This window comes from Vanellus vanellus (assembly GCF_965231255.1).
Source record: "Vanellus vanellus genome assembly, chromosome: 4".
Classification (NCBI taxonomy): Eukaryota; Metazoa; Chordata; class Aves; order Charadriiformes; family Charadriidae; genus Vanellus; species Vanellus vanellus.
This window is the reverse complement of record NC_138909.1, coordinates 36,292,412-36,319,338: the sequence shown is the minus strand read 5'-3', so window position 1 is coordinate 36,319,338 and position 26,927 is coordinate 36,292,412. Positions and strand designations below refer to the sequence as shown.

At 39.5% G+C, this 26,927-nt stretch overlaps 1 protein-coding gene across 1 annotated transcript in view; it reads right to left on the bottom strand.

Moving 5' to 3' along the window:
- Positions 1 to 24,957, bottom strand: part of FHDC1 (FH2 domain containing 1) — a gene marked incomplete at both ends in the record, with an annotated part of 31,265 nt that extends 6,308 nt beyond the window's left edge. The window contains 9 exons of the mRNA XM_082482714.1: positions 1,027 to 1,144; positions 3,348 to 3,418; positions 4,320 to 4,427; positions 4,530 to 4,600; positions 7,264 to 7,364; positions 7,450 to 7,535; positions 16,328 to 16,430; positions 17,015 to 17,076; positions 24,475 to 24,957. Of these exons, the coding sequence (XP_082338840.1) occupies positions 1,027 to 1,144; positions 3,348 to 3,418; positions 4,320 to 4,427; positions 4,530 to 4,600; positions 7,264 to 7,364; positions 7,450 to 7,535; positions 16,328 to 16,430; positions 17,015 to 17,076; positions 24,475 to 24,957 (1,203 nt within the window). The remainder of the gene's footprint in view (positions 1 to 1,026; positions 1,145 to 3,347; positions 3,419 to 4,319; positions 4,428 to 4,529; positions 4,601 to 7,263; positions 7,365 to 7,449; positions 7,536 to 16,327; positions 16,431 to 17,014; positions 17,077 to 24,474) is intronic.
- Positions 24,958 to 26,927: the final 1,970 nt, after the last annotated feature.

The window sequence follows — 26,927 nt, the reverse complement described above, 5'->3', positions numbered from 1 at the left end:
GTGTTTATGTAAGGTATGCATTTGTAAAATGATTTTTTTCCCAACATTTCTTTTGGAATGTGGCCTAAACAAGGTTGTAGTGTTACATAAAACCAGCTATTAAATTAAAAAAAAATCCCAAACATGTCAGAACATAACATTAAAGAGTCTGGGTGCAATGGATAAAAGCCAGTAATTCAGAGTGAATGAGGACAAGTATTTCAATCTTAACCCGCCCCTTTCTTCATCAACTTCTCATCTCCTGAAAAACTGCAGGGACTATTAACTACATTTGCAAGTTGAAAATCAGGGTGGGTTAAGTTCCAGATCAACACCTGCTTTCTTACTTTTAATAATTATCTACAGCACGAAACATAAAAATCATTTAAGTGAAGTATAATACATATTTCTCCAGGCATCACCACATACTCAGAAAATACCAGGAACTCTGCTTCAAAGTTAAGTGTTATGCACATTCACGTCTATAAAGTCACTGCAGTACTAAAAAAGAAAAGGAGAACCCACCCAGAAGTAATGCTATGACTCAGAATAATACACTCTGTGCTAAGGTGAAATTAGTAAAGAAAACAGTCCCTTAACCTTCCAGCTTCTAACAATATCTCTCCAGTCACCCAACAATCAGAATTCATACACACAGCACAACCTCAGCTAAAACTGACATGCTCCAGTGTCACATAACATGCAGGTACTATATTTTGGGCAGCTGTGAAGTACAAAACCAGAGACCAATCCAAATTGTCTTATATTTTAACTACTGATTTCATCAGTCATTTACAGGCATTAAACACGCTTGCCTAACAAGCCTTGGGCAATGTACACTCAATATCCCTCCCTGTAAAAACATCGTCCTTCCAACACTCTTACTCGACAAGCAGCATGTAGTTGGAATACCTTTGTACAACTGATAGGGTAGACATATTAAAACAATGCTTCTGTTTATTAACATGTCCACACAAATTACACTGAGCTGAGGAATGCTCCTGTATTCAGGTGACAGTAACATATTAACATAGATATCCTACAAACCTGGAGAAAGCTTTCCATCTGGTGAAAGAGTTTTGGGTCTCGCCGAATGCTCTCTTTCACAGATCTTGCCTTGAAAGACAGCGAGTGGAGCTCTGCTTCTATATTATCAATGGATAACCTAAAAATAGCATATGCAGAGAACGTTTTATCGAGGGGGAAGGAGTTGCCCACAGGTTGGCCTCAATATGCTTCAAAAATGGATGTTTAACATGAGGTGCAACCTGGCTATCAAACAAGACCTACCTGTTCAGGAAAACTTTCCAGAGTAGATACTGGAAGTTAGGAGAGAGATAAGCACATTTCTTCTTATTTGCAACCTGAAAAGATTCCCATGGGGTGTGGTTTCACGATTCACTCCAGCCAGTCCTACCCAACCTTACCACGAGAAAGGGTAATACTGCCCTGCCTCTAACCAGGCATTTGTTTTCTCTCTCTGATGCCTGGGCTAGCGCTCATTTTCTAGATGGCCAGCCATATCTGTGTACTGAAAATGAACCTAGGAAAGGAAAAACCCAATTTGCTTCCAGATGGACCATTTGCTTGGTACAGCTGATTACATGACTGTCAGTGCAGTAGCTGGCACAAAAAGGGAGTCACAAGTGATCATCAGCCAGGACTACCCATTTGGGCAGTAGCATTTGGCATCATGAAATTGCACGTTACTTTCTTCTAAGCAGTCACAGCAATGCAGCCTTACACAGCCTCAACCCAGCAGTTGTAACATTTCATCCTTCTACCACATACCAGCAGCAGAGGTGCTCTTGTGGAGAAATCAAAGACCACAGGAAAGAGCTCTGATGTGATGTAATCTAAGCTTTATCCTGGGATACCCACGTTCCATACACGTGAGATCCCACCCAAACTTCTCGGTCACTTTGAAGGTAAATGCTTCTAAATCTATGGCATTTCCTTCACTGGAGAAGTGAGCTTTGCCTCAGAACTGAAGCACTACAGTTTCCAAAATGATAAAAGTTTGTCAGTGCACACACAAATGAATATCATGTGTGCTGTTTTTCCTCTGCTTACTTCATCTGCAAAGGTTAGATCCCTGGTCTGGGCAGGTCATGGGCGTTTTTTCAAATAAGAAAAGCAGTAGAAGATACAGGCTCTATTTTTCTGCCTGTGAAGGAGGAAGAGGATGGCCTACAAGTAAAGGTGTCAAGACAATAGAAAAAAAAGAACATAATGGTAGTTGTTTTAGCATGCTCTAATTGGGAGGATTTATAAGCAACTTGTACATTACGGTTGTCTTTAATAAAGATCTTCCTCATGCCCAATGTATTTCATTTTGTTTCATTTTCCTGTACAGAGTGCATTCCCTGAATAGATTTCAGCATGAGTTACAACAGAAGATTTTCAACATTAACAAATGTGGTTAAAGAACAAAGCCGTTAGAAAAAAATATCACCAGATTTGTGATTCTGCGTGTTCCCCTGCTGTTTGCCAGGGGGCTTGGATGCCGAAGGAAGCTACATTCCCCAGCAGGCCACATGGCAGACTGCCAAAAAGGTGTGTGGGTTGGATGGCAGAGAGCCACACAGGTGGTCCCTCAAAAAATTTCTGATTAAGCCCATGGCCACTCCTTTCCTCAGAAGATTTCAGAGTTCTTTGCAAACATTACTTAACCCTGCATCAGATCTGAGAGATTGGATCCATTTTACAGCTGGGAAAAGAATGTAAATACATTGCCCAAAGCTCAAGAGTAAGGAAGTAGCAAAATTGGGCACAGAACTGCAGTACTGCTAGCTTCCAGTTTGGGGCTTTAGATCACACTGTCTCACAAAAGCAAGCACAGTTATTGAGGTACAAATCAGGTTCAGTTTAAAATTATGCAGCTAGGGACTTTAAGATGAAAACAATACAATGCCCCAAGCCCCAGATTTTCCATTCGAGACAGAAATGGAGAATAAGCGAAACATCAAAAAGCACCTAAGAGAAGCCAGGGCCAGTACCTGTACCTGGTACCAGATTTGGAAAACTACTGTAGCCTGCTCAGAGACAGATGACAATTGGTTTAAGGAAAAACAGTAATATGCTTTAGTTCACTCTCTTAAAAGTAACATACATGCACATGTATTCGACAGAGACAGAACTACCAAAAACCCATGGAGATCATGTCATAAAAACCCCTCATACCTGAAGGCACATTGCAGGCATACTTCTGCTAGCAAATGGAAATGAAGCCCTCAAAGCTATAGTAAACATCTGTAAAGATCTCCGGTTTTGTGCCAAGACTTCTCTGAATAAGCCTCATTGCTCCACAAATAAGAAAATTCCAAGTCACAGTCAAACTAAAAGTTCTCTGTTTTCTTTTGACTTACCTGGCAGCATCATGAACATCCCTAATTTTTTCAGAAAAGTTGAGAAGAGCAGCATCTTTCTTTTGGGCTTCCTGAAACAAAGAGAACAAAACCAAAACACACACAATCCATTAACATTCCACCACCATGCCAGAGTCCCTAAGTCCAGCAGTTCTAAAACCTCTGAGAGGACACTTAAAGATTTCTCTCCTGCACTGTTTTTCTTCCCGTTCAATCCTAACACAACTGAGCAGAGGACACCCCTTAACAAAAGGCAGGGATCAGAACTGGAAACTTTAAACAACAGTTTTGTAATATACAATAATAGCTGCTTCTGCCAGTGAGCACAAGCCACATGTATTAACAGGGAATGTCAGGAAAAGAAAAATTTACAGATGCCCATTGTTTGAGCAGATACGATGTTTCCTGCACAAACATCAATTTGTATTGTTAGCTGACTGGAAATCTGTTAAGCCAGTTTATACACAGATAACCAAAGTCACACATGGAAGCATTGAAATTCTCTCCCTTCTAAAATCAAGAAGTTTGAAAGGAAGAAAAAAATAACTTGAAAAAAAGTCTGCAGCAGCTTTAAAAATACGTCAGCCACTGAGAGAGGAAAAAAAAGAAACAAAACCTCTACCAAAAATGCTACTCAAAAGATTCAAAAGGAAGACTGAAAGAATATTTATCAAAATAAGCCACTTCCACAGTGTAAGAATTCAGGACAATAAGAAAAAACCTACAATGATGAAGTTAGATGAAGGCAAGATTTTACATGATATGAAAAACACCCTTAAGCTTTCCATGGGTTTCTGGATAGGATGATCAGTCACATAGGTAAACTGTTGGATTTTGTGGCAGGAGAGGAAAGCTTAAGATTAGGATCAAAGCTGTAAAAAAGCTGTATTTTCTGAGGCACATAGCCTCTTCTATATCTATGGCTCTACTTTTGTAGCAGTTGCTTATACCAGCAAAATAGTTTTTCTATACCAGAGCAACAAAATGCAGCAGACTCATCCCAGGTTTGTTTGCTTTTGTGTCCGCCAGCTTGAGCAGCGACGACAGTTTAAATCCAACAGCATTGCCAGCATAGCCTCCCTAAAAAGAAATGAGCAAACAGCTGAGGCATGACATCAATGGAGTGCAATACTAACAAGGCAGTTTGGTCAATCAGCCATCTCCATTTTGGATGTCACTTACCGCATTCATAATATTGCCAGCCTGAAGGACCAAGTGCAATATGGAATGCAGTTCCTCACAAGTCATTAACTCTGTAAGGAACAAGAAAATTGCTGTATAACAACTGTTTGTTTAGAAATATACACAGTCAGTTATCAAACTCCTCTTCATCTCAGGCTTTTAAAGGTGAAAATTTTTATTTTAACAGGAAACTACAACAAACTGAAAAGATCGTGGGGAAAAAAATGATACTATATAATTCAAATTCACAAGCACAGTTGACAAACCTCAAGTATATGTTCAGGCTTTAGCTTCACACGTGTAGTATTTGCAACGCAATCCCTAACAAAACAGTTGGGGCCTAATCCTGCAAGTCTTATGCAAGGGGTTAAGTGTCCTCACCACCTACTAATTCCAGTATGAGGCAAGTGTTCTGCACCCTGCAGGATCCATTTGCCATCTGCCAGGATTGGGCTTTTGAACAATTATTCTTTTTTTGGGGGTAGACTTAGCCATCAGGCCTGAAAAGATAACAGGCAATGTTTAAATTTTCTTTGCTTATCCCACCCCCACTATGAATCATCATTTTATTTCTGTATTATCACCAACTCAAAGCAACATTTATTTTACTTCAGTCACATAAAATATGATTTAACTCAAAGTTGTATTCAGTGAGATGCAGAGAGTCAAATGAAATAAAACTGCCTTTTAAAGCTTTTCCATCACAGAAGCCTGTTTTGTACGTATTTCCATTTTTTCCAAAGGGCACAGTAGTGCTCTATCTGAATTCATACACCTTTTCACCTAGCCACATATGAACACAAAACAATACACGTGCTTAAAAGTCACCAGAGGGATTGCCTTAGAAATAAGATACAGAAATTCAGAACAGTAAAGAGTTAATAAATTAGCATCACACAAGCGGCACAGCTAACCACGTAACTCCAAATTTGCAAGTGCCCATATGGCAAGAAAAGTAACATGAGCTTGTTTTAATGTAAGGTACTATATTTTACACTGATGAACATAATAAAAGGTGGAATCCTTGTGACCACAGTGTAAATACTTTTTAAAACTATTTTGCTTGGAAGTGCACATTCTATAATTCACCCTGCATTTAACTGCTCAACACAATACTCTAATCTATCATTTTGGAAGCAGACAGCTTCCCTTGTATCTTTGATTTCAATATTAGCAGCCTAAAAACATAGAACTAATTAAATAACCTTTGATCTAACAAGCTATAGGTGAGGAGGCAAGGAGGAAGAAAGAGGAGAGAATACAAAAGAGAATACCAAATTTCATAAGGCCAAGAGGAGAAGGTAACTTCTAAAGATTTTGCATAGTAAAAGCCTGCTCAGCGTCACTATGAGATACATCCATTTGCAGTTGCAGGCTAGATGAGAATCCATCAGGCTATTTAGACCATCCTAACCCTTAGTGATTATCAGCGTTGGAATTTAAGTAAATATTCTCTCATCTTAATTACAAGGAAAGAAACATTGGAGATACAAATAGAAAAGTAGACGTAATTCCTAAACAACTTCGGGCTATCAACAAACCCTGAATTGAAAAGACCAAATGGAGAAGAGCACATGACACAAGTGGACTGAAAACAGGGAAGCTCAGTCAGTTTGATTTGCATGACTGGCCTGATGCAGGAGCTGGAGACCAAAGCGTCTCCTCTGGAGGGAGTGAATTCATCAGTTCACAGATGTCCTGGGTGAAGGACATGAAGGACAATAGGGCGCGGCTGCTTTTATACATAACATATTCCCTCACATACGTCTGTTGCTCAAAACACAAAGAACAATGATTTGAAAGAGATCCCAATAAAAGGCCAAACTCAAACCTCAGCCTAAGCTAAGGCGCATTCTTCTGAGTCAAGAAGGATTAATTCAATCCCCACTGGTGGGAAAAACACACCAGGTTTTTCTCCATTTTCTTTCACTAAAAAGGACTATCCAAAGCACTGGTGCTCATAGTTGAATATTTTTACTACTGTGTCTTTTTATACCACTAGAAGCAATCTAAACATACTCTAGTTGCCTGTCAAAAAATTTGCTAGCGTGAAATAGAAATTTCATATTGAGGAACAGGACAAATAGGTACTTTGAAAAGGTCAGCATTAATGTTTAACTGAAACCAGGAAATGAACTTTTTTTTGTGCAGAGTAGAAGACACCAGATTACCTTACAAATAATCAGCCACAGCATTTAAAAATTTGTGAAACGTAGAGAAACACAGAGAACAAAAACAGAAAACAAAGAAACAGCAATAGTATTAAGTCTCTTCAATAAAGATTTTAGCCCATCAATGCTGCCACCTCAAAAGGCAATGGCATATAGAGAAATTTGGAAACTATACAGTGATTTTCTCTATGGATCTCTGAAAGAGTGAGCAAACAGATGTAACAACTGCATTCAGAGGGACAGTGATGCATGAATGAGGGAACTGTAGTCAAAAGATGATTTATCCTAACTTGGCCATGTACTCCTTTGCTTCTGTCAGTTTTGGATACACTGCTTGTAGGCTTTGGTCATGAATTCATTGCTAGTGTGTCCAAAGTCTCCAGATTTTTGATTTTGGAAGCAAAGATTCACCAGACACACCTTGATGGCATTTGTCAGAGGGGAGTTAGCTTCCTTTTAATAGCCAAGGTACCTGAAATTCAAGCTCTGGTCTTCATAATGCAGACTAATTAACATGCTAACAAAAACAAGAGTATTATGCATGTCCCAACATGCTTAATTACCTTTTGTTGCCCGTCTTATAATTTTCATGTCATCCTGTAGAGAAGCACAGGAGGGTGAGAACTCCCTCTCTAACACCATGGCTTCAATCCTAAGAGCATAGCTGGAGCACACAAACAAACAGGTTTAGAACTGACAGCCAAAAGAGAACATTTATCATTAACAGAATAAACCTACTATCTCCTTACTTTGGCACCTGGATTAGTAAATACATGAAGGAATCAGCTTGAGACAGTTTTGATACATCTCCATCAAAGGCTTTTAATTTCTTTACCTAGAAAAGAGAAAAAAACACTAGCAAAGAATTTTATCAAAGATCAAGATTAACTTGACTTTGGAAGGAAACACCTTGAAAAGCAGTAAATTTAACAGGAGTCATTAGAGAGTCCACTTAGTGACTGACTGAATGGCTTCACTGTCCGAGCTCCTGTAATTTGCACACACCCCAATCACAACCTAATAAAGCCAACAATATCACTCTTCTCCCAGAAACCTAGCTACGCAGTCCAGCAGAAAAAATACGATGCCATCGTTCTGATTTGTGATTTTGATTTCTGATCAAGGATTTGATTTCCAATTCATCGTTCTGATTTCTGATCAATGACTACTCTCATCACTATGTTTAGGACACTGCTGTTCCAGTTTCCCTAGGAGAATCGGCTCTTTTCTTTCCAACTGGTCAATTTGCCGTTTCCTAGCTGTTTGCCCAGGAAATAGCTGCTTATGTGATGATCTGAAAAATTATTTTCAACTCTTCAACAACTGTGATATACACTTGGGAATAGCTTAAAGTTAACTGTGTTCAGCATTCCTAGCATAGGACTGCCTAGATCTCTTTGGCACAATGCAGTTAAGGTTTAAGCTATGGGGTTTTTTTTCCAGACACTTGCTTCAATGATTTCCTCTAAAACTCTCTTAAGGGATAAACTTCATGCTCATGAGTTTGTATTTTTTTTCATCCATACAAGATATTTTAAAGATAAATGCAATCTTGCATTTTAAGTTTTTTCTTGTCAGTACTTTGAGAACACTATTTACATGCAAAGGAAATATCACTGGATTAATTTTGTCAATCCTCCTTCCCAGCTCCACCAAAATCCATATATTTGCATGATCTGGAAGACAGTGATCTGCCCACGTACTTACTATTTGTTTATATAGAAGAACTGGAAAATACATGCACATATGTTTTAGTGTAACTGGAATTTCTTCCACATCTTCCAACACAGCAACTGCGTCCAAAAGCAGAGCTCACTCTCAATTACTCTATTTCTTTATACAACCAACAAGTTCACACCCAGTATCAGTTGTATGTTTCCACTGGTTTACACACCAGCCCATCATCCCTCCTTTTTACAACATTACACTTAAAACCCATTCACAACCACATTTACACAGATGGTCTTGAGGTTTAGAAAGCATATTAAGCTATCCTGGAGAGAGGCACGCAACATCAGGGCATCAACAATTATAAGGTTGCCATGATTTAGCAAGTTATCCACAGGGCTTTTTAAAGCATCAGGCTCCAAATTAATCACTTCAGTGACATTTTCTTGCTTTCACAGTAAAAAAGTAACTGATTTGTAGCAGAAAACAATATATGCTATGCTAAATTAAGGTTTCAAAATAAATTGTGGACTAGCAGAAGAAAAGGATTCCTTTAACAGCTTTGTTCTGGTTTATTCCCATTCTTTTTCCACATCATAAAAAAACAGAAATGTTGAAAGCACATTAAGAATGAGAAAAAAAAATTACAAATTAAAACCAGAATGGAAAAAACTTCATTTTCCAATTAAAAACAAAACCCAACCAGACAAAAAACAAACAAAACCACCCAAACCAACAAAAACTTATGACCAAGAAAGAGAATTCTAATCAAAGAGCAATTTTTATTCAGGCTATTTAACTCCATTTCTTAACACACATTCCCCCACCATTTAACTCAAGACACTCAGACAAAAGCTCCTTCTAAAGATAAACAGCATACCCATTTTTTGAGGCCTGAGAAAACTCCTAATTTAGAGAGTCATTCAAGAAGTCCGCCAACAAAAAACAGGAAAGACCAGACTTGACATTCCTGATATTTCTAAGGTGTTAAACGAGCAAGAAACAAAACCAAAATAAACACTTATTCCTACATCATGAAGTGGGGAGTGGGAGACATCTATCTCAGTCTTTGCAGGTGTTCTTTAACCTAGCTTCCAAAAAAATAGTGGTCTGCAACCAAAACAACAAAAATTGCAAATTCTCCAACCTCATTTTAGTGTGTTGCAAAAATCAATGTTTGCCTGAAAAGGTTATGGGCATTCAGATTTGGGGTGGCGGGTGAGGGAGAAAAAAAGAAAAGCAGCCAACCAAAAAACCCACCCCAAATCACCAAAATCAAGATCATATAAACCACAGGCAATTATAGGAAGATGTAATTATAGGATTTAAAAAACACAAAAAGTGAGCAACAAGATATCCTGAGATACTCACAGGAATATTAACTTATTCGTGCTAACTGTACTATATTTAAATATACTTTTGACAGTAAGTAGCAATAAATGTTATCTATGTGGTACATAAATTTTACAGACACTGGATGAAATCCTCTTTCTTCTACCTTATTATATTACGAAAAATGCCTGGAGTGGTACAAGGGAGTACTAAATCCTAGAATTCATCCAGAGAAGGAACCTTCCTGTACATGCGCAACTGAAGACGCTGACCAGACAGCCTTCTGATGGGAAGGATGGGGTGTGAATGTCACAATGCAAAAAGCTTTGGGCAGTAGTCAACCCAAAAGACAGTCTGTGTAATCAGCCTTAAAACAAAGATGTGCTCACTGCCTGCTTACACTTTTTCCAGCCCACATCAGCCATCTTAATCCCCACTGTCTTTGCCTTAGATGTCCAAAAGTGCTTTTGTAAGAAGCAGCAAAGAAGCTTACCTGACAGGCCCAAAACCCAAGCAAGGTGGAGGATAGCGACCCATTCCACAAACAGACAAAACAGAAACACGAAAGAGGTATAATGTCCTTTTCATGCTGGAATTCAGCACAGTATAGCCTAGTTCTCCATATGCATCTAAGTTTTTGACACAGGAGACTACATCCTCTGTTAACCTGCCCTTAAAACAGTAAATAGTCTGGAGAATAGCTAATGTAAAGTTAGGACAACAATTTATTTTGTGTTCCCTCTTTATTACAAATTTCATAATTGAAAAAGATCAGTTATCTCACCATGAAGCACACAAAAAAAAGTTATTTGACTTAATTGACACTACCTATAAAAGAACAGCTTCTGAACCTCAAAGCTAAAAATTACTGAAACACATTTTTGGATGGCTGTCCCTACACGTTCCAAGGGAGGCTACTCAAAAGCCCGTGGGATTGGCCTCTTTGCCCTGCAGCCATGTTATCCAAGTCTTCACAAGGAGAACTGAGATTCGCTGATGGCTTCTAGAAGTGGGGGTCAAATTCAAATACCAAATGCAGCCAGGAACTGCAAAGAAACTATGGGGACTGACAACAATTTTCACTATTAATTATGTTAAGAGATATAATAGATAGGTTTAGAATTAGTCTGAGAACACAAAAGAGCTAAAGTATGTGGTTCATTTTAAAATCACAATGAATAACTATCAGTTCTGGCCATGACCTCCACTTTTCGAGCACAACAAAATCTTTTCCACAACAGTATGCAGCCACGTTACCAAGATATGGCAGCGTAATGTATATATGCAAGAGAGCATAATTACATTGTATGCACGGTTCTGTATTACTCAAATTGAGTGCAGAGCTACTAATTTAATTTTTCATTATATTTGTATATGGAATACATATTTGCACTGTCCATGCATGCCCATGCACACTAAATCAGATTTTAGATACAGAAGGTTCTCACATATGTAATTTGATTTATTTTAAAAACAGTTATGAAAGAGAAACACTGATCTTTGATTTGATTTGTGAACAACTGGAGTAGATATGCCTATTGCAAGTATCTCATTATTCCTCACAGACAGGAAAGCTACTACATTCCTGCCACTCAAGTTTTCAGTCATTTTTGAGCTACCAGTAGCACTTATTTACAGCTATCGGGATGTTACTTTCTGGCATAAAACAGGTATGTTGCACTCCCATGCAGGATCTTTGAAGAACAGGATAAACGGTACACGAATCATGCTCCTATATGCTTGTAACTAAGTATTTTCCCGCATTCCGATCAAATAAGTTGAACCTTGCCTGGAGAAGTTGTTGAGGCCCCGTGCCTGGAAGTGTTCAAGGCCAGGCTGGATGGGGCTTTGAGCAACTCAGTCTAGTGGGAGGTGTCGCAGGGGGTTGGAACTAGGTGATCTTTAAGGTCCCTTCCAACCTAAACCATTCCATGATTCTATGAAATATTCCTCATGACACAAATAAATAAGTAAAGACAAGTGTAATAGACCAGAGCAGTAAACTTTTTCTGTTTTTGTTTTGGTTTTTTTTTTTTTTTTCTAAATATTTCCATACCATTGCAAACATTCAAGGTACCAAAGAAAAACAGAGCTAAAAAATACCAAAACTCCAAAAGGCATCACAGTGGAATCCAAAGACAAGGGCAGGTGGGAAAGCAGCTAATGTAATAGGTGGGGAGGCACCATGGGGCACACACGTGGGCAGCAGCAAACCTCTATCAGCAAACGAAAAAAAGAAAAGGAGAAAAACCTGAAACTATCATGAGGGGTGAAAAAGGAAGCAGATGCAAGCTATGAAGGATGGTCAGCCACATACAGCAGGAAAGGAGGGGGCAGTTAACTACACAAACATGGTTTGAAAAGGGTAGAGCTGACAGACAGAAACAATTCCAGTAAAGCAGGTGACAGATGACTAGGGTTTTAAAACAGAGTATATGAGCAAAGGACAGGTTTGAGACGTTATAAAAGAAGTTAAGACATTGTGTCGATAACCTGGGCGTGCATGTGTGTGGGTGAGCAGATCAGCAGTATGATATGCTCTCTTCTGTATGTATTTAAAGTACAAATTCTGGCTATTCTAGCTCGTTAAACACTGGGCTCTCTGAACTTTTACCAGTCTGGGCCTGCTGAAGAGTGCAATGATACGTAGATAAAAGCAGCTAAAAGCTTCTCCTCTGCTTTGCTTAGGATGCCAGTAAATGACAATTGTCAGCCATTTTAACAGGATATCGTTAATAAACAGCTAAGAGTCTTTTTAGAAGTGATATATCAGAGAAGGCCGTTGCTTCAGTCAAGACAAAGACTTCATGGAAAAAAACATGAGCTGCAAAAGGGATGAATCAGAGGAGATTCAGTACAAACAGCAGGACTTCTAACAAGGCTTACACAAAATCAGTGATCTTATCTTACTTGATGATGTATTGAGAATTTTTATACCTTTTCTTGGTCATTTTTTTTAACCACTGTATAATGGCTAGGTTGCTGCCACACCCACAGCCCTGAACAAAAGATTACGTGGAACCTTGCAGCAAGCTCCAGGTTTGCCAGCTTCAAGAACTTTTCAAGTTTTTCAAATTAAACATTTGAAAATACCCAAATGTTTTCAGTTTCACAAAAGACTTCACAGCAGTGCCAATATTTCAATAATGGTCTTACTCAGTTTGACTAAGACATTCAACAAAGAGACAGTATTTGCCATTTATACACAATCATCCCAACAGCATTCATAGCTGTTGGGATTTTTTAATAGAAAACAGCTAGAAAATGACTAGTACTGACACCTATTTCTGCAAGTCAACAGAGTTGCTACGTTACAATACTGCAAAAAGAAAGAATAATTTTAAAGACAACAGACGTGAAATGTACTTGTTAGTCCGAGCACTTAGCCTCCATTGTCAAAAAGCTGTTCCATCTCAAAGACGTTGGAATGTCCATCAGGTGCCTGAGATAATATGGACTGAAATGATGTAAAATACATCACACACGTCAAACTGGTGACCAGGGGAACGTTCAGGTAATGTGACTACATATCACAACACTTCTAGATAAGATTGGAGTATAAAGCTAGTGTTTATTCACACTAGATAAACTGAAAAGGTTGTTGGTAAAAAAAGAAGAAATGTGAGGGTCCACAGTTGCCCTTTCTACAGCTATGACCAGAAATGGTGTTCCTCCCTCCCTCTTTTTGCTTTTACTGACTAAGGATTTATGGTACCATATAAAAGAAAAAGTGTCAGACATCTCCAAACACAGTTATTGGGGTGGAACACATGCCTGGCTGGGGATACTAGGCTCTCATTCCAACCTGCAAGACAAGTGTGCTACTGGGAAATGTGACTGTAAATAGCTGAGCTGCTGAAAAGAGGAGCATACAAAGGGGAACTGCAGAAGCGCACCCATGGTTACACCAAGACATTTAGCACTGGCACTGAATAACAACTAACCTTTTAGGACCTGGCTGCTTAAGCTTCTGCTCAGAGTAATTCTCAACACCTGCAACTACAAAGCAGGTCTTCAGAAAAACGGGAAGTATCTAAGGGTAATCCCAGGGAACTCTTGCTGAGGATGGGTGCAACATTCTGCAGGGACAGGCTAATGTGATAACACTTTGGCAAAGTTATCTCACGTGATACAACCACCAGATCAAAAAGAAATTAAGGACAATTGAACAGAATAGGGAACAGCGGAACAAATAACACCACTTCATCTGGTATCTCTAGTGATTATTTGTACATGAGGGGTTCCAGTGGCTTCCCCTTAGCAAGCAGTGAAGCAGTATTCAGACAAGGAGGAAGACCATAAACTAACAAAAAAGGTGGAGACATACAAGAAGAACAATGAATATATATTTAGGGAAAGAAACATGCTGAGAAAGATGAACAATAAAAGCTCTGAAGCTCCTAAAAAGAACAAATTTTGTAACTGACTACACTAAAATTTTAGGAGCTGCAGTAGTAAACAAGTTATTGGACTGACTTATTCTTTGAACACTTGAAGCCTGAGGACATGAAGGCACTGAAACATGTTTTCATACCAACAGAAGTATCAGTCCCTTACACTCAGGATCTTGTCCCTGTCTTGCGCCCCCACCCCAGTTCTTGCTGTGGTACTTTCCAGGAAGCAGGGAAACCTCCCAAGAAGTGAAACAATTACAGGGAGAATAACAAAGGGAAAGGGGGTCCTTCCTTTTCCTGATGGTGAGCAATGAGATCTCTGAAGCATGGAACTAATTAAATACATACAAACACCTGCACGCTGGGAACAAGTCTCTTTCCAGCTTTCCCTTGGGAATAGCAACAAATCTAACATCTAATGCCCCTTAATTTCTAATACTCCTCTGTACCACAAAATCTCTTCTATTAATTTCTCAAACGCCTCCTTAAAAGCACTTCTTAAGTGCTCTGGACCCACTATCCTGAGGGGCAGGCCTGTCGTCAAATCATCTACTGGGAAATAAATACACCTCTTCACTCTTAGCAGCACCTACCGGGTATCTAAAGTATCTAGCTGAGTATCGCAGACAATCTCCTGTGGATGCAGAAACCACGCACTACCTACCAATAGTTATGAGAAGGGCACGTTTTCCCTTCTGTCATGCACCAAAAGATAAAATTCAACAACCTACATTACAATTCTGGCTGAATTACAACATGTATATCACATAGAAGTACACTACTTGAAAGATTTTCTACTTGTGCTAAAATACCAACCAAGATCCAAACCAGAAAGAGGAAAAGAAGAAAAAACCTTTCTTTCAGTCTAATCTGCTGAATATATACATAAAGTTAACCAGGAGTCACTTTAAGTGCTCCTATGTCTGACTCTTTCAGAGGAAGGAGATAAATTCTGTTTCAATACATGAATATGTACTGAAATTCAAACAAAAGGAAGGGGGGATAGTTTTGAGCTCCCAGAACTACTGTCACCTCTTTTTTTTTCTCAGAGTAATTACATTTCAACTTGTTGATACCCCCAACTCTAAAAAACATATTAATCAAGTATAATAACATAACACAGTTTTTGCATTATTCCATGCAAAAGCAGCGCAATTTAGGGTTATATATTTGATAGCAAAATAATATGTGTTTTGCTGTTGACTGGATCTGAGATTTGCTGCTGCACAGAGGAAACAGAGTGCTTCGACAGCATGACCTTGAAGTGGTAAAGCATGTGAGTTGAGGTTGATCTATATATGGATGTTAACTAGCAATTTCCCAGGTTTCAGCCATGGCTTTGATGTGAATCACTCAAGCAATTCTAATGCTAATTTTGTCAAGTTTGTGGTATACCTTTCTCTCAAGTACATACAAATGGGTCAGTGCAAATACTTGAGCAGACAAGGAACTGCGCATCATTAAGCAGGGCTCCCGGGCCAGTCGATGAAGCTTCACCCCTTTAATCCGGTGAATGCACTTGAAGGTTAGGACTGGGAGGGGAGAAAGCAGCACTTGCATATTGGTCATATGGTGAGCACGGGGACATGGCAGAAGGTGCTGCTGGTAATTCTGTGCCTTCCAGCATGTCTCCTCTGGAGCACTAAGCCATGTTAGTAAATTCTATGGGTGCTGCACAGTGGAGCAGCCTTTCTGCCCTGTTGGAACCTGATGACCCAGGCCCAAGAGCAGGCAGGTCCTGGATGCACCAAGCAGGTAGCAATCAAGAAGGGAGAAGAGACAGTTGCATAGGGCTACGAATATTCAGTTTGCAGGCACTGCAACAGGAAAGCATGAGGCAGGTGCCAAAAAAGTGAAACTTAATTTGTGTTAGGATATACTTTGATTCCAAGTTTTCTGAACCCCAGAGCAGAGTTATCTACAGTGCACAAAGAAGAGTTCCAGGTCTTAGTAAAAAGCTTAGGGGAAAAAAGGGACATCATAATGGACATAAGAGAAACAAAAATACCTTATCACTAACTTAATTAAGAAGCATAGAAGTAGGTGAAATGGAGCGACTACACTGCAACCTCAATACCACAGGTCAAATGAAGATCAAACCTCTGCACTCAGTGGTTTCCTATCCTTTGACCTCAGGAAGGCTTTGGGATTCCTCTTTTACAAACCTTCATGTTGGAATCCCAGGCAGTAGAACTCTACAAAACAGTAAGTTCCATGTAAAACCATTATTTACCTCCTCTGCTTCTGGTAATAATTTAAGAAATTCATGCAGCAGTTCAGAACCATAGGGCTCGCTTCTTCCATGATAAATATCTTCAATGATGGACTCAGCAGACCTTGAAAAAACAATTGAGCATACACATTTCTAACACTTGCAGGGTGAATAGTTACACAAATTGAAAAAAAAAAAAACAACCATGCCTGGGCTATTCAAAGGAATTATAATAAGGTTACGTATCAGTGTTTGCAGCAGCACTGTTCTAACACCACTTTCAGTGATGCCTTTACTAAAGGGCAACATTATCAGTGAATAAAGACAGCATTGAATCAGCTTGCTCTTAAAAAAAAATAAACACCTCACCCCTTTCTATTAATTCTTTATAAAGAAAGACAGACAACAAAAAGCAGCTCTCATGCAGTATTACATGAGATATAAAGGTTTTCCTTAACTATATCTGAAAATTCACTTCATCTGGTTTAACAGTAGCAAACTCCAAATGTTTAGTGCTAAGTCACAACGGCACTCAAAACTAAACATATTAGAAAACAAATTATGAAATATAGTTACTTATGATGAACTTGTATAAAAATGTAAACTCCACAAGGAACAGAGCACAATATACACTACATTTGATAAGAACTACAAAGAATTTGACACATCTGTAGCCTGCACTAGCTGCATGGAAAAATCAAATCTTACTTTTTGAATTGTTTGAGAAATATTCCAATGTTCATACTTCTTTTTGCATCCAAAATGGAAACCTGAGAGAGAAAACAAGAGAGATTAATCTACTAATACCTAAGAAAATAGCATATAATGCAGATATCATTCCTTAAATTGCTACAGATAATTGTTTGCAGTTGCCATCAAATCATAGAATCATAGAATTGTCTAGGTTGGAAGAGACCTTTGGGATCATTGAGTCCAACCATCTACCCTACTCTACAAAGTTCTCCTCTACACCATATCCCCCAACACCACATCTAAACGTCTCTTAAACGCATCCAGGGATGGTGACTCAACCACCTCCCTGGGCAGTCTATTCCAATGCCCGACCACCCTTTCTGTGAAAAATTCTTTCCTAATGTTCAGTCTAAACCTACCCTGTTGGAGCTTGAAGCCATTCCCTCTTGTTCTGTCATTAATTACCTGGGAGAAGAGACCAGCACCAACCTCTCTACAGTGTCCTTTCAAATAGTTGTAGAGAGTGATGAGGTCTCCCCTCAGCCTCCTCCGCCTCAAACTAAACAGTCCCAGCTCCTTCAATACAGAGTCACTTCTTGTCAGCGAAGATCATACGTTACAGAACTAGTTTTTATCAAGGAAATACACAACACACCCACATCACCTTTTTTCAAGTAAAACAAAAAAAACATAGCAATTTATAGAAGGAAGAAATCAAGACAAGTTCTATTTCATTACGAAGTAAAAACAGTCTTCTAACATTTTATAACACTGCATCTGCAAAATGTTGTTTCTTAAGTAATACGTTGTATTCACATTTGGAGGCCCCATGGTTAGTGAGCACCACACTTTAAAACCCACGTATTTCAGAGGTTTTGTAACAAATGTGAGGATGGGCTTTCTAAGCAGAGGTCAGTGTGCACTACTGATTTCATTTACGCAAACTAACAGCCACGCTGATCCATGGAAAGATAAGTAAGTCAATCTTGAATCAAAACCCGAGACAGATAATGCTCAAATCTGTTTGCTTTATCTAGAAGCAAACAGAAACCCAAAATAAACTAATAGTCTTCTCCCGCTTTATATTTTAAAATTGATTTGCTATATCAATTTACGTGTACAATCCTAGAGATTAAGCAGAGGAAAAAAAAATAATCACTCTTTTCCCCTAATTCATTTAAAAAAATTAAATAAAAGCATCAATTCTTTTTATACTAGTTTTCCTTCCTGTAGATGCATACAACTTCAAATCTGAGATGTTTGAGCTGTTGTAGCAGATCATGTTCTCAAGGTTAAAATTTTACCACAGCTATTTTGGTGATAACAGCTACAAAAGTCATGAGATTTACAAGGACAAGAGAATTGTTTCACGTGAACAGAGCCACTCGACTGCTACAATAAAACAACTCAGTACACACAGATGTTCAAGACTGATGTTGGATTCACATGATGTTTGACGTTGTGACAACTGGAAAGGTGTCTTGACCTCTGTGACAGTGCACAAATTAGGAATACATATATAAATGCAATGTTGGCATCATCACAAAATTGAATTAGCCTGCAGTCAGCTAGTAACAGTGAAAATACAGGTATGATTAACATGCTATCCCCAACATACACTTGGAAGACAGCCTCCTCATCTGCTGAAAAGAGTGAATCAAATTAAAAAGTTCTCTGAAATCTTGGAATTTTCTCTCTTCTGAAACCAGCAAAGACTGGAAAACACAGGAAACATCGGTGCATTAGTTTTAATTAGATGACTGCTAGCCTGAAACCCTTCAGTTTTAACATATGCAAAGATAAGAGGACAGATTGTAGTTTATTCTCCTGTTATCTTAGGAGTTGTGAGGCCCCCAACAGATCATTAAGGAAAAGCCCCTTAGCATAGGACGGGTTCAACTATCTCTCCCCCTGCAGTATCTAATCTTTTTCAAATGCTTTACTGCAGGGACCTCTCAATGACCTCTCAAACTGCAGCTCCAGTCTCCAATTGCTCTGGTCACTCCTAATTCTCCGATTTCTCTGTACTAGTTTAAGCCTATAAGCTTTGCCATCATGATTTGGCTTTTGGTTTGCTGGGTTTTTTTAAAGCATAGTCACAGTTAACCTTCTGTACATATCACTTACAGTCACAGTTGGTAACTAATGCAATAAGACTAACCATCAGCTGGGTGAACCTTTGGTTTCCATGGCACAACTTGGATTTACAGTACAAACTCAATAAAAATAGAGATTTTTTTTTTTTTTTAACATCTTCCCTTGAAGGAAAACAACAGATGGCAACACATACAGCTGCATTTGCCTTATCAGCACAACATAAAACAAATGTCATAACTGTTTTTCTCTTTTAAGTACATGCATCTTACACACTTCTTGCTCTATATATGATTGTGCTCTATTTTTTTCCCCATTTTCTTTTTCAAGCACACAATCAAAACACATGGCTCAGTTTTTAGCCATTTTTTGCTTTGTGTCCACTTCAAGATTATCAGAAGTGAATGAAAAAGCTGTCATTGCATAACTACCTTCAAGGAGCTTCCAGACAGGAGTGCGAGGAGGAAAAAGGGGGAACCTGGCAGATACACCATAAATACAAGTTCCTCCTCCTTGCACACAAACATACTGACTGTGAGCTGGAAGATACCACCATATTGCATATTAGATTCACAATCTTAGCCTTAACATCTGTTCCTAATGTCTACTCTTCTTCCCGACCAAGCTTTCATTCAATTTTGTCCTGGCAGAAAACTGCATATGACTTCCTAGCAAGCTGTCGCTTTTTACCCTTTAAATATTACCCAGCTTTCTACAAAGTCTGCTCCGATCTTCTATTCATATACACCTCCAGCACTGGTGCCAGCACACCATGTTCCAAATCTCTGTTCAAGATCCTAAAGAGATTTTAAAGTGCTATCCACCAGTGATATCCTTTGCCTTCTTGACTCAAGAAATTACACTGGACTATAAGAATTGAGAAGAGATTTTCCTAGTCTCACTGGGACCCTCTATACCAAAGAAAACTATTACATAGTTTCTTATGATTTATTTTAGATAAATTCAGGAGACCTTTCTCCATTCTCATCTTCTTCAACTCTCCTGCCAGAGAAAACTATTAAATTTTTATTGATCCTACTCTTGAAATACTACAGTTCCCTCAGATACTTTGCACCATCTCAACACCTGCAGTTTGCCAGCCAATGCAAGTGTCACTGCCTCAACACAACTGCCACCTCTCCTGCATAGACAGTGCAATCTTGGAAGCAAGAACAGATGATTCAATCATGAATCTGCTTCTCATCCTCACACTACTCAAGTCAGCCTGTTTCTGAAAACTGCGGCAGGCGCAGATCATATGGGGTAATAACAGCATCAGTCTGACAAATGTTAATCCACCACTGAATCATTCACTGTTTTAAGAGAAGGGGAAATTTAACTGGAGTACCATGGTGAAGTTGTGATGATGGTAAGAGGAAATCTACTCCTGAACTCTGACAGAAATTTGCAATCAACAGGAAAGATTCAGAGGAATGTTCTGGGAGACACAAAAAGACCTCCTTCAATACTGACTTTGTAGTGGCTGCAGAAATGCAAATAAGAGTTTCTTACCATGAGATTGTCAATGAGGAACAGGAACATGACAAAGTGGATTTATAACAGATTAGTAAAAGCAAAACATTATTCTTTGGATAAGAACAATGGGGTTTCATATGGTGAGATACAGTTTACAAATTACAGCAAGCACAGAAGAGCCTGGCAGCACAGGCTCAGTGCCGGTCGTCAGGAAGAATAGAAACAGCTTCCTGCTTCAGCTTCCACTTCACTTTACAATGCACTAACCATCACTGTTGAGTTTAATATTTTGGCCTCTATTCTCCAAGCCACATGCACTGCCTGGAGTGGTTGAGGAAAGGTGCACTTCCACAGTGTGGCAGAGTGAACCTAGCAGCTCACTACAAGGCTGTCCTGCTCCATGTCACCCTCCTTGTCACGTTCCTATCCTGCTCTTTCCCTTAGGCAGGCACTGGTACTCATCTCATTGTTTTGTTGCTGTGTTAGTCCTCTACTGGATTAACAGGTTGAATCAGCTCTCAAGAAGGTGGAAGGAGCATCAGAGCCAGTACGGGGAAAACAGAGAGAGGGCATGGCCAGGTGAGGGGAGAAGAGACATCCTCTTCACCCCTTCCATCTTCCTTCTCTCCTCCTCTCACTAGCCCTTGCACAGGTTCTGGAATTCACTGCACCCTTTCACAAGCCATCAAAACTCACTAAAACAGCAGAAAAGTACTCCAGTAGAAAACAAACAAAACCCTCAAACAGCATTCTGCTAAGCTACTGACTTAAATCTGTTTACAGAGTGTCCAATGTCTGCCAGAGGCAGCACACAGATAGGGGGAGGTGAGGGACGGGAGCAGAGGAAAGGTTCAAAGGAGAAGGCAATGCCAGCTCCCTTGGCTGGCAACATGCTGTTCTGCCCGCTCCACTGCCAGGCCAGCTCTAGCCTAGGTAAGCATATGTTGTGCCATACTGTGACACCACTTAAGGATGGAGAAAGTAAATCGGTGTGTAAACTTCACTCTATACCCCCTATTTTTCAAAGGCTCCAATTATATGAAACCATAGGGCAAATTAAGCCTTTAGTCAAGGGAACATGTTAATTAATCTCCCACGGGTTTGGTGAGGGATTGTTTACAAAAAGGAAAGCATTTGCTGTAGGAGTTTGACTCAAATCTCAAAAGGGACTGCTGTTATAATGATGATGTTTAGCGCTGAACCTCCAGAATTGGGATTCAATAACCTGAGTTGGGCATCTAAATTCCCTGTATAAAACACTGGTGAGTGAGGAGTTAAAAGGACATGCAGTTCTGCAAGAAAGAACTTTTTCTGAAACTGCCCATGATTTCATAATCAACAGCAATCTCTGGAGAAGGTACGAAAACTGTATCTCCACCAGAGTCTGGAGGAGTGCCCTCAACTCTGAAGAGTCACTCTTTACAGCTCCCACTGAAGCTATGCCACTGCACCAAGAACCACCCCACTGAGCCAAAAGAGCAGACTCTCCAGCCATGCACTTTTGTACAGCACTTTGGACATGTGCTGTTTTTTTCAGGTTTGGATCAAAGCAATATTTGAATTTATCTTGAAATATCACTGTTAACATACTATGGCACTTAGACTAATTCCACTATTAAACTCCAAAGAACATTTTCCACTGTTAGACCATAAAGCACTTTCTAAAATTAATTGTGTTTTACTTACACAAAAAGAATAGAGATACTGAAACACAAAATGTCTTGTCCACCTTCCCCTGTCAGGCCAGTGACGCAGCCAGGAACAGAACCACAGCTTCCTCAGCCTCACGCTAATGCGCTCTCCACAAGGTCACCCGGATGCTGTGTACCTCAGCCTGCCCCCAACTCCTTTCAACCTCCTTAGGTTTTACTGCAGTGAACCGGGGATAACCATCATACCATTAAAGTAATTGAACAGCAGCTGACAGCACCAATGACAGAAGTCACAAACATTGCCTATGCCTCAAATCTCCATACTCCTGCTGAATGATGCCTGTAGTAATGTTAAACATGTGAGCTGTTGCGTACCTCTGCTTCCGCACTTCCAATAACACATAGCTCTTCGGGATTATCTCCTTCCCTCCTTACTAAGCAGCTGGTACTGCAAAGCCCATTAACACACAAGAAATTGCTCATCACTGTCTGACACACTGCTGCGGCATGCTTGACAAAGCTTAGCAACGGAGTTGAACATTTTGTCACTTAAGTAGCGTAACTCAGAGGCAAGTCCTATTGCCTCACCACCTGCCATTTGCAAAGGCACCGTGGGAGCCCTGAACCAGGGTGGACAAGCATCAAGCAGTAAAGATGCATTGGACCACTATATCAGCTCCAGATGGATGCACGAAAACATTAACTTGTAGCAAGGCAGACTTTTGTTTCCAAGGCACTGTATCTTGGAGAAACCCTTGTTTTGCAGGCCTGTAATTTTAATCTCTAACACTGCTCTTAACCTCCCCAGGATGCCCCGAGTTTCAAGCTGTGCATGAAAACGTGTGAGTTCTGAAGCACGCTAGGGTCTTTTCTGCCCCAGCTACCGTACGCTAGGGGCCACATTCAGTTTATTAAACTCATCACCATTTTTACTATAACTAGATATTCACCACGTGGCAGTCCTGAAAGGAGGAACTTCTAAGGAAACACATGGGGCTGGAGTTGTGTACCTCTGTAGGCAGTACAGGAAGTCCACTCACTGCAATCCTGATTCGAAGATGAACATATCCTGAAGACAGCACAGAGGTTAATGACTACCTCTGATGACGGCCCCAATTACTCCTTCCCGATGTCAGGGTTTCATACTCTACAATACACATTCCTGTTTTAAACCCCTTGTTTTAGTCTATGTACAACACCCACACTATCAGTACATTGGCCTCTCATCTTGTCCCTGCTGATCTTATTTTGACATCTTCTGAATCCTGAAAGATTCCACCAACCTCAAGTCCCTATTTTCTCACTAAAAATTGATACATTGTTACATCTCTTAACCCCATGCCCTCTGTATTTTGTTTACAAGCTAACACATATACAGACACACACCAGTGATTAAATCTGCATTTCAACCCTCCAATTACTTCACAGAAAGATCACTTGAGACAATTCAGTTCAGGCTTCACAAAGACGCTGTCTATAAATCAGGATCTAAGAACTAGAAAAGCTACTTATCAGTTCACCAGAGAGCGTTTGAACCTGAAAGTGCTTGGCATGTACATTCTCACCACCAGAAAAGAAATCAGAAACAATCTTCAGACCTTCTTGGGAGGTTATTATAGTGTCCAGAAAAAGCAGGGTAGATGAAATAAAGTTTTAATTAGCAGGACAGCAATGTTTATGAAAGCTGAAACTTTAAAATTATCTCAATTAAATATGAAATTTTCTTGATCACTATATTGTATTTTATTTCCTTGCTGTCATATTGGGACTTCCCTTCGTGATGTCTCTAGGACATCGAGAGTATATACAGCATTAATCCTTGCAATATGATTCTCTTCCCTCCCACCTGGTGCATGTTTGCATGTAGAACATTTTGTTTGCACAACAGACATAGTGGAAGCGCTGAAGAGAAAAGTTACAATACACCTGTGTTTCACACTGAAAACTCAAGGGCTATCCAACATGAGTAAATATAGATGCCTTCCGCTCCCTTCACTTATTTATATTTATTTTAACAGGTGATCAAATCACAGCACTTACCAAATTAAAATAACAGAACAGTTAGCTCTTTGAAAAACAAGTGTGTGTCACTAAGAACAAAGAGTTTATCTGCCCCATCATTCCCCTCCCCTTCAAACCAAGAAAAATCTGCCATAAGGACATAAGGTGACAGAGAAAGAGACAAAGGCAAGTGAGAATTCACACCAATTCCTACAGCATTATGTAAAAGAAAAGTTTTACTTCAATTTTTACCTCCTCTTTAGTCTCTTTGAATGAAGACTTTAAAGGTCGACTTCTAGGGTCCTGGGGCTTGGTTTCTTCCTGCTGCCCAAAAAGTTCCTCGATTGTCTTTGTATCAATCTGATACTGCGGCCTTGCGGCAATCGTCCAGATATTGGTTTTACCGCGGACTTGTTCTTCAGGGATAGTTTTCCAGAAAAAGCTCCGCATTCGTTTTTTTTTGCTGTGGTTGTCATGCCCATTTATCAGTTGCGGAGGCAGAGGTATGTTTGGCCCAGGCAGTGGAGGAGGAGGAGGGGGTGGGGGCGGCATCCCCGGGGGGAGCGGAGGGGCTGGGGGTGCCCCTGTCAGGGGACATGGCGGAGGGGGCGGTGGTGCTGCAGGCTGCGAAAGTTGAGATGCTGTCGTCGTCTCCTCGTTCATTAATCCCGTTGCAACTGGAATAGCCCCATTTTCTTTATCATTGACCAAGGAGAGACAATTCATAACATGCATTTTATGGCCTCTCCAAAGAGGAGAGCGTTACTTCCTTGGACGGGTTCGAAACATTGAATAGCGAGTGCAACAGCAACTGATATCACGCTCTCTCAAACTCTAGTCTGCCAGCAGTAGCAACACAAGAGGGGACTGTACCATCTTTGCAACCTACAACAAAGGACAATAGGGAGATTCAGATCAGAGAGACTGGATATTGTCCCTCGCACTGAAAAGACGCTAAAATTAAGGTATAACAGCTATCAAGTTTTTAATCCAGAAAGAAAAATTAGTGAATCAAAATTCTTTCCCAGGACAACTGTATAAAATGTATCCACACCAAGATTTCAAATAGCTTTGGACACCTATATTTCAAAAACATATCTAAAAATAAGAATAGCTCTTAAATCACCCATAGTACATACCAAGTCCATCTATTAATCTCAGTTCACTGCAATTTTGTAAGAGAAAATAACAGATAAATATTATTCCACTCCTAATTTTAGATTTTTTTTTAAAAAAAGGTGATTACACACAGTTAGAAAATATAAGTACTAACTATGATACTGGATTAGCTGGATCAAACAGACCCTGTTTGAATTCTTCTAATTCATGGCTTAAATCCAAGCTGCGTTACAATAGCGAACAATATGTCGATGATTTAACAATTTAGCCCAATGTACTGCTTTTTTTGCCTTTGTATTTTTCACACAATTGTCAATAAGGGAAAAACAGTGTGAAGTCCCTAAACTCTCTATGGTCACTGAGCACAAACTTAGAGTATTTGCATTTTACCATTACTGGTCTGGTTACACGACCTACCAAAACACACTACGAGAAGACAGACCGCAGTTTGATTAAGCCGCCCCTTATAATTTACTTCAGTATCTAGGTTAACACAGCCAGTTCAATAAGCAGAGAGAGAGAGAAGAGCTGACAGGAACAGTAACCTACACATCCTAAGTGCTGTACATATGCAAAACTTTAAATTGTTAGGAAAGCTTTTACATCTAAATTACCTCATGAAACAGCTTAACAGGAATCACAATAGTTTTGAGAAATTTTTCTTATACTGTCACCTACTCAATGAAGATTCTGTTATTGACAGTAAACCTTCAAGTAAGGGTTTGACTTCTGTAAAAAGCACAACTGACAAGCCACATCTATTAAAACAAATTTACTTCATAAGTCTTGGAGAAAACAAATTAAGGTATTTCAAATATAGACCAATTAAGATTCCATGATTTTATGGAAATTTGTAAGTTATCTCAAAAAAATTTTAGGATACCGCACAATAAAAATTTAGATAGAGGAAAGAGTCTCTGAGCGAAAATCAGTCACAGGAAAACTCAACAGAAAAAGTTGAAGTAATGCACTGGCACAAGAACAATATAAAATCAGAAATTTGGCACCGATTCAGCCATATGCCTCTCCAGCAGGGTTCACATAGAGCTAATAGCAATCCAGATCAATTTGACATTGTATAATAGTGATGAAAAACCTTCACTATCTTTGCCAGAGATCCGTCATTAGAGTGTACCCGAACAAACAGACCCGAGTCACAGAAACAAGCCTTAGGGCAAATTCTCTCTTGGTCTGCAAGGACTCAGTCACTCACAGCTTCACTGAAGTTAATGGAAACCAATACAAAATAATCCACTGTACCTTTTCTTCTCAAAAGCTTGCATAGGTAGCAACAAACTCCTCTGCTCTGCTTCAGATTTTCTAACCTTACACCTTATGTCATCAAGCTATTCGCAAGAATAGAAAACATATATAAAAATCTGCATGAGGTTTAAGTCATAGGAATGATGGAAAACATTTTAATGGCAGGGTAAAAAGGGGAAGAGCTACAAAGAAAGTGGATCAGGACAGAGGGTTTCCAATTTAAATCAGCTTTAATACCCAGTTGCTATTACAGAGTTCTCTGTATGTTCATGCCTCTTCTCCCAAGTTCATGATCATAGACTCAGAGAGGCATAAAAAAGCAG